The following is a 12,467-nucleotide window of genomic DNA, read 5'->3' on the forward strand; positions in this document are numbered from 1 at the left end:
TTGTCTGTCTGCCTGCTTTCTCTGAGCTTTGGAGAAGTAGTTTCTGCTTTCTAATCTTCTGTTTCTAAGTGTAAGGACAAAGAGATCAGATAGTAAGTTATATGGTTTCTTTTCTTTGGTATTTGCATGAATATAAGTGCTGGAGTGCTTTGATTTGTATTCTTTTTGAATAAGGCTGTTTGTTTATTCATATTTCTTTTAAGCAATTAACTCTGTATTTTGTCACCTTAATACAGAGAGACCATTTGTATGTATTTTTCTTTCCTTTTTATATAAAGCTTTCTTTTAAGACCTGTTGGAGTTTTTCTTTACTTCAGGGAAATTGAGTCTGCACTCACCAGGGAATTGTTGGGAGCAAGAAATCAGGGGGAGATCTGTGGGTGTTGGATTTGCTAGCCTGATTTTACATTCCCTCTGGGTGAAGAGGAAAGTGCTTTTGTTTCCAGGACTGGGAACGGAGAGGGGGAGTCACTCTGTTTGGATTCACAGAGCTTGTGTCTGTGTATCTCTCCAGGAGCACCTGGAGGGGGGAAGGGAAAAAGGATTATTTCCCTTTGTTGTGAGACTCAAGGGATTTGGGTCTTGGGGTCCCCAGGGAAGGTTTTTCAGGGGGACCAGAGTGCCCCAAAACACTCTAATTTTTTGGGTGGTGGCAGCAAGTACCAGGTCCAAGCTGGTAGCTAAGCTTGGAGGTTTTCATGCTAACCCCCATCTTTTGGACGCTAAGGTCCAAATCTGGGACTAAAGGTAAGGTATGATAAGCCCCATGTCAGAATACCTCCCAGTCCAGCACTTACACCCTTCACTTGAGAGGTTAGAGAGCAACGTTCCAATCCCATCTCAACCAGCAACTCCCTGATCTGGGGACGACCGGGACTGGGACTGCCTCTGGACAACTGGGACTGCTCCAATTATCATTTCACGAAGGTGGACCAGCTTCAACAGATAAGACTGACGGAGCACCCAGCTCAGAATACCTCCCGCTCGGGCACTTTGGCCCTTCACTTAGAAGGTTAAAGCTCAAACCCCTTTTGCTTATGAGGATGGAGGGGGAGGGATTTTACCTGCTGGGTTTGGGTTCAGAATTGTCTGATGTTTCTGGACAGAAAAAGAAACTGGTACAGGGCAGAGAAACTGGCTGACTCAAACCCACCTGGGTACAAGCTTTAACCCTCGCTCAGAAGGAACTTTATTGAGGCAAAGAAGCACTGAACTGATTTTACAAAGGAAAGCCATGCAAATGGTGTGTATAGAGGTGCAGGGCCAAGAAGGTTAATGTCTCCGGTGCAAGGGGCTTGGCTCCTGAAGACAATTCCCCCCTCCTAGACAGAGCAGTGGGCAGGAAGCTGCTTTCCAGACAGTCCAGGTGGTTCTGGAATTGGAAAGAAATAACAGAGTTAAATCAGACGGGCAGGAGATACCTGCAGACTAGTTCTCAGCTCAGTGCTATGCCCTCCGCTGGTGCATGCGGCACTCCTCTTGCACAAACACACTCTGCAGACACACACCCCCAATGGGGATAGGCCACACCTACCGGGCAATCCTATTCTCTGCCCGTTGAGCCCTAGGATTGGCTGAGAAGTTTTCGTCTCAGATTGCCGCTGCATTGCGTGGATGTCAATACTGTTTCCTCACATTGGACCAGACCCAAAAACGTTTGTGCCACCTGGATCCTTTCCCCTCTACCCCCACCCCACGTCCTGGCCTTGGACTTAAACAGCAGCACTGTGCACAGGTACCTCTCCCAAACTGCTCTACAGATACAGCCCACGCAGCGTGTGGAGTCCAGCCCCAGCCCCAGCCCTTCCCTGGGGTTTGGCTTTGTTACCTACAAAATAGAGACAGGCAGAAAGCTCAGACTTAGACATTCTCCACAGGCTGGGAAGCTCCTAGGACTCCTCTCTCTAGCCTACTCAGTCCACACCCTAGATCCTCTGCCTCCCATTTCCATTATGTTCCAGTGGGATACTGAGCCTCCTGCCCCAGGGAGTCAGCAGAGCCCACTTAACCCTTTCCTAGCAGGATGGACACCTGCCAATGGTGCAGTGCATCAGGCATCATGGCCATATAGCCTGATACACCATACAGCCCTCTATCTATGCTGCCTCCCACTCCTCACTGCTCTCCCTCCGTTCCACGTACCTGCAGCTACAGCTCGTCATCGTCACCTTGTCTAAGGAAACAGATGGAAAAGAGAGAGAAAGTAGCATCAGCACGAGCCAAAGCAGAGAAGGGGAAAGTGAATGTCTCCGGCCCTCGAACCATCTACAAACTCCCACTAAAGAGCAGACATGGGCTGACTGACTTGGATGATTTAAAACAACACCAACCTTCTTCTCTTCTTTGCTCCACAGCGGAACCGCCGACCTGCAAACAAGGGAAAAGAGAGTCTGACGCCTCCTACGCCTTGGCTGGGCTGGTCCTCCCACCTCGGTGCTCCCTGGCCCCACCTCGGTGCCCCCTCACTGCTCTCAGGCTTCCACCCACCTTCTGCTGCCCCTCTCTCTTTGATGCAATAATCCTGCTGTGTCTGTGGGGCAAAGAGCCCTTCTCCTGCAGCCTCTGCCTCCTCAACTCAGCGTGGCCTCTGCAGCCATCACATTGGGACCAAGGCCACCCCACCCACAGAGGTGGGAACTCTCAGCACAGCCCTGGTGCAGCAAGCACACCGGAGTCTGGTGTGGGGTCCCTGAAGCTGTGGGGCCGGCCAGCCCTCGGGCACTGGGGGTGGGTAGGGTCCAGGGGCAGCTCCAGGCCCCAGCACGCCAAGCGTGTGCTTGCGGTGGCATGCTGCGGGGGGGGCGCTCTGCCGGTCACCAGGTGGGCAGCAGGCAGGTAGCCTTCGGCAGCATGCCTGCGGAGTGTCTGCTGGTCCCGCGGCTCCGGTGGGCCTCCCTCAGGCGTGCCCTGCGAGAGGTCCACCGGAGCTGCAGGACAGGCCACCAGCAAAGCACCCCCTGCGGCATGCTGCCATGCTTGGGGTGGCGAAATGTCTACAGCTGCCCCTGGTGGGGTCAGAACCGTGCCCAGCTCTGGACTGACCCCTAGCTTTGATTTTCAAGCCACCAGGTCTGCCTGCCCCTGCCCAGCCAGGAGGGAGGTGCACTCTGGGAATGTGCTCTGGGCTGTCCCTCACCGGCCTGTGGGTGCCAATGGGACATTTCAGCCTCCTTGAGCTCTCTGAACAAACGCCCTGTTCAGCCAAAGTTCCCCACAAGGCCCAGCCAGGCATGGACACCAGCGGAGAGAGCCCGGGCTGCCTGCCTGCTGCGAGCTGCCCTGAGCACAGCTGTAAAGAGCAGCCGTGCGTCTGGAACCCACCCGGAATATGCTGTTATTCCCATCTGCAGAGTTTGCAGCATTTGGGGCTAGTGGGTGAGACGCATGGTGTAGGTTATTCAAGGGTCCACGGCACTTTGCTCAGAGGCCAGGATGCTGACCCAGTCCTTCTGGCCGAACTCCACCCAGGTAGCTCCATTCTGCATCTCTCTCTACACTGCTCCTGCAGGTTCAAGAGCATACAGTTTTCTCCCTCCCTTTCTTCCCTGTAGTGGTGTGAACTGTTAAATGTCTATTGTGTTTCCTCCCAGAGCTGGCTGCGTGTCAGCAGTGGGCAAAGTGGCCCCTGGCTATACATGGCTAGGTTTGCAAAGCAGCCCAGCATGCTGGGTCACCAGTGAGTCTGCAGGAGTGAAGCACTTTGGAAAACCTGGTTTCTGCCTCTAGAAATGTCAGATACTGGTGCTCCCATTTTTAATTGGTGACCTTTTCACCCTGAACCTTAAAGCTGGCAGGAAAAGGCAAAATTGCTTCTGCAAATATTTGCACAATCTCCTCCTCACCCCACCCCCATTTTCGGTTGGAATCTTGCCTTGATGGAAATTTTCCTACTAGCTTCTACTAAAGATTAACATGCACCCAAATCTGCATCTAAGTTCTGAGCCATGTATCCAGTCTCTGGCCCCTAGCTCAGTGGGGCGTCCTGCAGCGAGAACAAAGCAGAGAGGAGATATGCGAGACAGAGGCCATTGTTCTCACTGATGTCCAAGGCCAGGGTGGAGCGAGGGTGGGGGAGGCCACGTTAAACATTTCAGGGAAAGTTGAAGCTCTAAGCGGTGCTGTTGCTGCCGTTCTGCAGGGAAAAGCCTAGGCCCCTCTGACGTGCGATGATTTACGGAGAATGGACCTCGTCCTGCCACAAAGCAGGGGCATGTTAGCAGGCCCTTCCGGCCCCCAGGCTGTGACACACTGAGGCAGGACTCGCTTGTGCGCACGCAAAGCACAGATTCACCCTCCCCTCCCTTCCCCTGAACTGCGCAGCCATGTGCGCACAGTGGGGGGAGCAGAGAAGAGCCCCCACATGACCCCAGCCTTTGGGCTGGTGAGAGGCAGAGCTGCAGCCCCCCAGAAGTGAGACTTACTGAGGATGATGAGGAGTCCGACCACGAAAGCCACCACGGCGAATATCAGCCCCCCATTCCGAATGGTCTCATAATCTCGGAACGGGAGAGAGACATCTGTTAGTCTGGCAGAGCAAAGGGAGCTGGGCTGGGGGAGCGGAGAGTCGCATCTCACCGAGCTCTGAAGCTCTTGGATGACCAAGAGTTATCAGCTACCGCTGGGGCGGCCCATGCCTTCGCCACAGCTCCAGCACCAACGGCAGCCGGGCTTGGGCTGCTGCCTGAGAACAGCGCCTTGAAGGGCTTTGCTTCTGATTCCCGGTGCCACGCAGCTTGGCCCCTCTGTGACACGTGTGTGACATGAATGCGGGCCACCAAAGGCATCCCACGCAGCCACCTGCAGGCTCACAGAGCTGTGCCCCTGGCTACGGGATGGCTACAGGGGCTGGTACTGCCTACAGATCCAGGGGCTAACCACAGGGCAGAAGGGTGACCGGGGGGCTAAGGGCCATGGCGAGATCTGGGCTCAATTCTTGGCCCATCTCAGGCTCCCTGTGTGACCGGGGGCAAGTCACTGAATCTGCCTCAGTTCCCTGCCAGCACCCAAGGGCCAGTAGCCCTCCCCCTCTGTCCTATTGATAGGGTAATGACACCGGGCAGGGGCTGTCTCTTCCAGTGTTTGGAGCACAGGCGGACCACTGGACATAGAATTACAGACCAAAGGCCGGGTTAGCCAGGGCCTTGTGCGACGGTGCAGAGAAGAGTCTTACCATAGGTGAACTTGTCAGGCACCTGCTCTGGGACGATCTCTGGAAAAAGAGTGAGCAGGTCAGTGAGGAGCCAATGGGGTGAGGTCTCAGAGCTGCTGGTGTATCGTAGCTCCACAACACAAGGGAGCAGCTGTGGAACAGCTCCCCGCACCCCAGACTCTGAGCCTAGCTGCCTCGGAGAAGGCACATCTTCTGAACAGTGCCCAGGGCTCCATGGGAGAGCTGGGGAAACAGCTGATCCGTCCTCCCTGCCCCTGGCAGCCAAGGAGAGACCTTCGGGGCAAGCCAGCATGGTGATCCCAGGCTGCAGTGGCCACACACTGAGTGCAGCCCTGTGGGATCTTGTGGGGCTGCTGGCAGCGGAGACTGGGAATGCCAGAGATAGATCCTACCCTAGCCCATGAGACCAGCTCCCAGTGGCTTCCACAGCTACCATTACACACCTGCCCCAAATTCACTGCGTCCAAGTGCCAGAGAGTCTGCGAGTCCCGTGTACCTCCCCTCCCTCTGTCCACTTGCCCCAGGTCAATGTGGGTATGATTCATTTTCAATCAGCATGTTTCGAAATCTACCCTTCAGCTTAGCCCTGAAGTCCCCTTCCCCCACAGGTCCCTCATTATTTCAGCCCTTTCTCTTCCCTCCAACCCCCCATTCTTCCAGCCTTTTCTCTCCTGAACATTTGTGCCAATGCACTTCCTCTCTGATGCACAGGCCCTCCCTGCTAGTCCAGTCCTTGGTCTCCCAAACAGATCTGCCAATGCAGCTCCTGTCCAACCTGCCCCAGGGCCTGCTATCCCAGTCCTGGCCTCCCATAGCTCTGCCAAAGGGCCTCAGTCCTAACCTATTATCATGCTGTGTAAGCCAAACTTTCCCTCTGTGTATAACTGCTTGCTGGCCCTTGATAGTACCTTCACCAGGGCCACAAAAATACCTAGAGATCAGCTGAGAGCGGCACGCTTGGGCACTCCGATCAGGGCACACAGCACTCATGACCAGGGCCAGGCAATCCTGAGCAAGACCTCTGGAGAGTCTTCCATGTTGGGATTTCACAGCCAGCCTAGGGAGGGCTCCACTTCCCCGACAGTGCTACTGGCACGTGTATTGCCCCAAAGCTCTGCAAGCCTATAGTTACAGATCATCAAAACCTGCTCTGAACGGACAGACTGTAACTGCTGCTACTTGCCAGGCATCTTCACAGCCCAGTGCCATGTGCATTACGAGCAGCATCTTGGGGGAGTCGTAAACCTAGCAGGGTCCCTGGTCCCCAGAGAGAGCTCTGTGAATGGAACAGACCTTGAGGGCAATGGAGAGGGGGTGGAGTAAGGGCATGGTTGATTTCACAGGCTACAGGTTCCTTGGGGAGCATAATTGGCTTTCCAAAGAGTCCTCAGCAAACTGCTATTTTTTTCAGACCATTTTCCATCACGGGAAGCAGCTAGAGACAGGTTGGATTCCAGGTCCCTGGGATTTGGGGGGAAAATTGGTTTCCAGCATCAAACTTCCTGGGTGGATCCCAGCACTCCTTAAACTTTGGGCAAATCCCACTCGCGCCCATGTCTAAAGCAACATGTTCAGAAGGGGGAGGAAAAGGTTAACCTGCGTAGAGTAAAGTTACACAGCTGCAATCAGTCACTGGCACATTCAATAGTCACCTTCCAACCAGCCTTTCCAACTCAATTATTTCTCACACACGCAGAGGGACTGTGGAGCACTGGGTAGAAAACAGCCAACAACTCGGACACTTATTCATCTGCCTACCACCACCTTGCCTTTTACAGTGCTGCCTTGTGTGTAGGTGGGGCCGGGGGGGGTGGGGGCTTGTTAATCACTGCATTCCAAACAGGACAGGGCACATGGGGATTGGCAGAGTAAGACAGAAAAAAAGAGATGAAAAGGAAAAGGAAAAAAGTGTCACAGATTCAAATCTGCATTTTAAGCATGGGCAGATTTACTGGTTAGCCTGTGTCCCTCTGAATGGCTCCACGGTGTCTAGGAACCTGTGTTGGCACAAATCAGCCGCCATTTGTGGGTGTTACCTCACCGACACCCAGGTTTCACACAGTGCCTGCTTGCAATCTGACCGGGACGACAATTCGCACTCCCTTTGGTGAAATGGCGGAGCTCAGCTGACCTCCTGACTGCACAGTGCCGCAGACTGTAATTACTGCCTTCTGCTCAGCTGGGTCAACCATGATACCACTGCGCTGACCCACTCATTCTGTCCTCGTGCCGCCCTTCCCTGCTCGAGCTCCCCTTACCTTGCCACAGCATCCTATGGTGAGAACAACTAGGGAGGGAAAATCCCTCTAGCAAAACTGACCCTTCTTATAACTACTGCTCCCCCTGCCGAGGGCAAAACTCTTGGGATTATTTGGGCATCTCTCCTGAATCCGTTAGAGGGTTTCCCCAGCTCAGCCTCGGGGCAGGGCTCTCTTTCCATGTGAGAGGATGAGATCACTCCAAGCACTAGGATAAGGCATCTAAAAGCATCAGCCAAGATCTTCACACCTGAGAGCCTAATGGCTGGCTCCTGAGCCCCTGTGAAGGCTCCACCCGGAGAGCAGCCTCAAGCCAGTGGGGCAGGAGCAGCCTGGGCCCAGCACCTTTGACAATCAAACCACTCTGCTGATTTGGATGTCTAACCGGGGCTTAGGCCCCCACATCTAAGAGCACTGGGAACGCTTTCCTGCTAAAGGAGCATTCCCATCTGTCTGCCTAAGCACAGAGCGCTATCTGCCTGCCACGCCTGCCAGCAAAGCCGCAACTCCGGTTGCAGAGAGGGTGAATGAATGGCAGTGCGCTCCCCGTGCTCCCAGGTACAGCCTGGCAGACACAGCCTGCCTCCGACAGGAGCGCGTTTGCCCCTGGGAGCTGAAGAGCAGAGAGACCCTTACCGTCAGCCATCTTCGCAGCGAGCCGTGCAGCGGGTGCCCTGGTCTGGGCGTGTGCACCACCGGGAAAGCACATTATTGGGGGTGGGTGGGCGTGGGACAAACGTCATTAAACATTAACAGCCTCAGGGTAATGTTTATCCCAGTCACAAGGTGAGGAACATGGCCCAGACCCAGGTTTGGGAAACATCCGACTCCTTGAGGGGCAAAGGAACGAGCAAGCCCCTGCAACCAGCTCTCTCCAGTTCACATGGAGAGCAGGGGCTGAGCCAGATGCAACCTCAGCCTGTTGGAAAGGTCAATGGGAGTGTCATGGAGTTCAGCGAGGGGCATCTCAGCTCTGACAGCCCCAGCAGGGAGAGGGGAAGGGCTAATAAGCAATTAGGGCACTTTTCATTCTCCCTGTGCTTGGCAACCTTCCTACCCAGCCCCCACAAGCTCTGCCTGCTGGGTCCTGTCATTATCCCCATGTTGTAGTGGGAAGCTGAAGCAGAGGGAAGGACTTGGCCAAGGTCACCCAATAAGTCAGAGGCAGAGCTGTGGCATTTCCTAGCTCCGGCCCTTGGCTCTGATCCCTTGATCATGTCTCTTGGCTGGCTACTGGCTAACAACATAGGAGGGGAAGGGGAATCCTACCCCACCACCACTCTGGCAGCTTGGCAGGGAGAGAGGAGTCCCACTAAGGCCAGACCAGAGCTCAGCATTGCTTGGCCCTCCCGCAGGCCCAGCGTCTGAGCTGCTGATGGAGCAGCCTGCCCCAGTCCCAGTCCTTCGGAGGAGAGGATACAGTAGAAGCTCAGAGTTGTGAGCACCAGAAAGTTACAAACTGACCAATTAGCCACACACCTCATTTGGAACCGGAGGTGCACAGTCAGGCAGCAGCAGAGACCAACAACAAAAAAAGAGAAGCAAATACAGTACAGTGCTGTGTTAAACATACACTACTAAAAAAATAAAGGGAAAGCAGCATTTTTCTTCTGCATAATAAGTTTCAAAGCTGTATGAAGTCAATGTTCAGCTGCAAACTTTTGAAAGAACCACCATAACGTTTTGCTGAGTTGTGAACAACCTCCATTCCCAGGACATTGTAACTCTGAGGTTCTTCTGTAATCAACACACATCTCAGCAAAGGCAGCGTCCTGCACCCAGGGCAGCATGGCAGGCAGTTCAGTCCATGCCATTGGTTTTGCCAATGCTGTCTGCATACGCAAATCGCTTTGTGCTGACTCCTCTCCCCCCCACGTCTGTAAACCTCCCCCACTCCCCAGCAGCCAGAGGCTAAATGCTGAGCCGTCTGTTAAGTGCAGTTTGTTTTGTTCTGGCAATCAGTGACCAGCAAGTCACGCATCCCAGCCGATTACTGTTATGGTGCTTACAGAGTGGAACCTGCCCCACGGGAAAACAACGAGGAGTCCTTGTGGCACCTTAGAGACTAACATTTATTTGGGCATAAGCTTTCGTTGGCTAAAATTTTCACTCCATACATCCGATTAAGTGGGTTTTAGACCACAAAAGCTTAAGCCCAAATAAATTTGTTAGTCTCTAAGGTGCCACAAGGACTCCTTGTTCTTTTTGCTGTTACAGACTAACACGGCTACCACTCAGAAACCTACCCCGGGGAGCTCTCTGCACCAGATTCCCAGAGCCCACAGGGAACACACACTGACACCACAGTGCTGAGCAGCAATGTAAGAACCTAGCTAGCTAGCTGAATAGCCCGACAAACACCACCCTAGGCTGGCTAGGAGAAGCTAATCAGCTCTAATTACAGCCTCAGTGATACCAAGGTCTCACATTAAAATCCTGGCCCTGAGGAACTGCTGTGGCGCATTTCAGAATGTTTGTCCTGGTTATAAAATGGCTTCTCCTTCGTGCTTTTCATAAGCAAGAGTTGTAATGAGGGGCTGGGAGGACAGCATGTCTTTGTCTGTCTGTCTGGGGATTTACGCCAGGTGAGTGCCAGGGTTACAGGCTATTTACTGACACCAGGTCTATTGTTTCTCTCTTTAAAGCAGACCAAGGTATGACCCCTGGAATTTGGGTCTAAGCATCATTGATTGAAGATAGCCTCAAATCAAGCCCAAATATTGGGGTACCGGAAATCTGAATCCTCTTGTGGCTTGCATCAGTCCCTGGCTGTGCACACTGTGCAGCAGACCCCATTTGTCCCAATAAAGGAAACCTAGGGGGAATGACTGAAAATTGTGCATTAGTGAACAAACCACACCCCTTGACCTCCAAGAATGATGCTGCAGGAGTTGGACCGGTGCAGGTTAGCTTTAACTAAACCAGCGTGACCCAAGAACCTCTGGAATGCCAACTTGCAGAGCACACTGGGGTACAACGGGGTGCAGGGATCTCCTGGCTTCACCCCAAGAACATCCTGTAATGTGTCTAGCAAAAGCCTGTGTCACAGTAATCATTACAACCATCGTGAGATGCCCGTACAGAGATACAGTTATATACTGAACAGCAACAGCACGTTCTCTAGGGCTGCAGTGAAAAACAGGGCACACATCTGGAGACAAACTAGGCGGGTACGGGACACTGATCTCCAGGGCAGATCATTGTGTATTGTTTGTCATACAATAGGGGTCTATTAACATACAAAATCAAATGCTAATGAAGAGCTGGTGGAGGCTTGAGAAGGAAGAAGTGAAGATCAGGGGGCAGACATGAACCCAAAGGCTTGTTTTGGTATTTTTAAAGGGCACAAAGATTCACCCTGGCATCCTTCCCCTGGGAAGCAAATGGACAGAGAATTGGATTCATGCAACAGGAGATCACAGCCTGGCTTGGCTGAAAGCACTGGAGGGACATTTAGGTGAGATGTGCTTCCTCAGAGCAGAGGAGTCCTTGTTCGTGCCATTTAAGCTTTAGAGTGTGTGTGATGTTTTGGACTGGATCTCAGGTGCAGTATGTGATAAGGAGCTGCTGGCTAAGGTGAAACTGGTAAATGACGAGACACTGTTCCTTGGGGAACGCAGCACCTGGGATGTCTGTGGTTATCCAGCGAGTAGGAGCTGGATACTACCAGGGGACACTTTGAAGGTACAAGGGACCTGGAGTGCATCTATCATCAACCTCCCAGGCACAGACAGGACAGGTGGAGCCCAGAGGAGAGTGTGAGTGCTTGACAGGCTGGCTGTGTTAGGGAATTAACACCCAGCAAGATTCCCTGGCGCTGGTGGCAGGTAACAACAAGGAAGCTCACAGCCCTGTGTGCTTTGAGACGCATCACAGCTAGTGCTTGGCATGTCTTGGAGCGTCCTACAGCCCCAGGAATGAGAGAGCTCCCTCCAGCACCAGCCCTGCTGGGTGGCTGCCAGCTTTTGCCGGTGCATGAGGAGGTGGGTGGCTAAGTGAGGTTCTGCTCCACATCATGCCAAGCACTTACCATCTGCTCCACTTCAACACAGCTCCGTTCACTGAGGAACAGGCTTGAGTGGGCTCTGGGCCTCTGCACTGGTGGATCCCCAATATAACGGGTGGGAGGGGCTGTCACTTGGGGACAAACACTCACAGGTGCTAACGTGCTGCCTTGTATTGCTCCAGCCTAAGCCCGTGACTGTCCCTGTAGCTTCCACCCCCTCTGACCCAGTTCACTAACACTCTCGGTGCAAGAATCTCCCCCTCTGCAGCAGCCCCTGTGACACAGCCTCCCTGTTCTCACTGCCACATGCCACACTCCCTCTGTTTTCAACTCTCATTTCAAACCACATCTCTCCTCTGGCCTAGACCTCCCCCTCCTTCCCTGCTCCTCTCATCCCTGCACAGCACGCGCGCACACACACGCGCACACACACACACACACACACACACACACTTACTTTCTGACTTTGCAGCCTGTTGAACTCTGTGACAGATCTGAGATTACAGTTTTTCGAAAAGAAGAAGAGGAAACTGAGATGTACTGAACAAATCCCAGTTCTTACTGCACAGCTTCAATGGTGCAAAGTGGCTGGCTTGCGCCCCCTCCCCCCCACTCCTGAAAGTCTCTGAGTATTGCTAAAGTTGCTGCAGAAAATGGGGCCATTGAAAGGTGACTTGGAAAGCTTCCTTCCTCCTCGCACAAAACTGATTTTATTGCCTGTCGTTAGACAGGAGACAGTCAGCTCTAACAAAGCCCGGCTGTCCCCCCGCTACCTCACCAGTTGAGCACAGGCACCGTTTGCTGTTTGCACTGGCCACTCACATGGCTGCAGCAAATGGGCACTAAAACACAGCTGAGCAGCAGGGGCAGCTTCCCATAGTTTCTTCTGCTACAAGCTTGAAGGAGAGACACCCTGTCTCCCTGGCTGACATTAGGACAAAGCTGGCTCGGAGTCAGTCAGTCACTCAGTCTCAGTCTCTCACACACACACACACACACACACTCCAATTTTGCAGCTTGAGCTCGTCTCAGA

The 12,467-nt window shown here is 53.4% G+C and overlaps 1 protein-coding gene across 1 annotated transcript in view; it reads right to left on the reverse strand.

Annotated features, from left to right (window-relative positions):
* Positions 1–1,204: 1,204 nt before the first annotated feature.
* Positions 1,205–12,467, reverse strand: part of FXYD6 (FXYD domain containing ion transport regulator 6) — a 57,255-nt gene continuing 45,992 nt past the window's right edge. Inside the window, exons 9-13 of the mRNA XM_050921511.1 lie at positions 8,065–8,135; positions 5,171–5,209; positions 4,422–4,496; positions 2,331–2,367; positions 1,205–1,372 (exon numbers count right to left, since the gene is read on the reverse strand). Coding sequence (XP_050777468.1) covers positions 1,273–1,372; positions 2,331–2,367; positions 4,422–4,496; positions 5,171–5,209; positions 8,065–8,135 — 322 coding nt within the window. The 3' untranslated portion in view covers positions 1,205–1,272. The remainder of the gene's footprint in view (positions 1,373–2,330; positions 2,368–4,421; positions 4,497–5,170; positions 5,210–8,064; positions 8,136–12,467) is intronic.

Source organism: Gopherus flavomarginatus, chromosome 13 (genome assembly GCF_025201925.1).
Source record: "Gopherus flavomarginatus isolate rGopFla2 chromosome 13, rGopFla2.mat.asm, whole genome shotgun sequence".
Classification (NCBI taxonomy): Eukaryota; Metazoa; Chordata; order Testudines; family Testudinidae; genus Gopherus; species Gopherus flavomarginatus.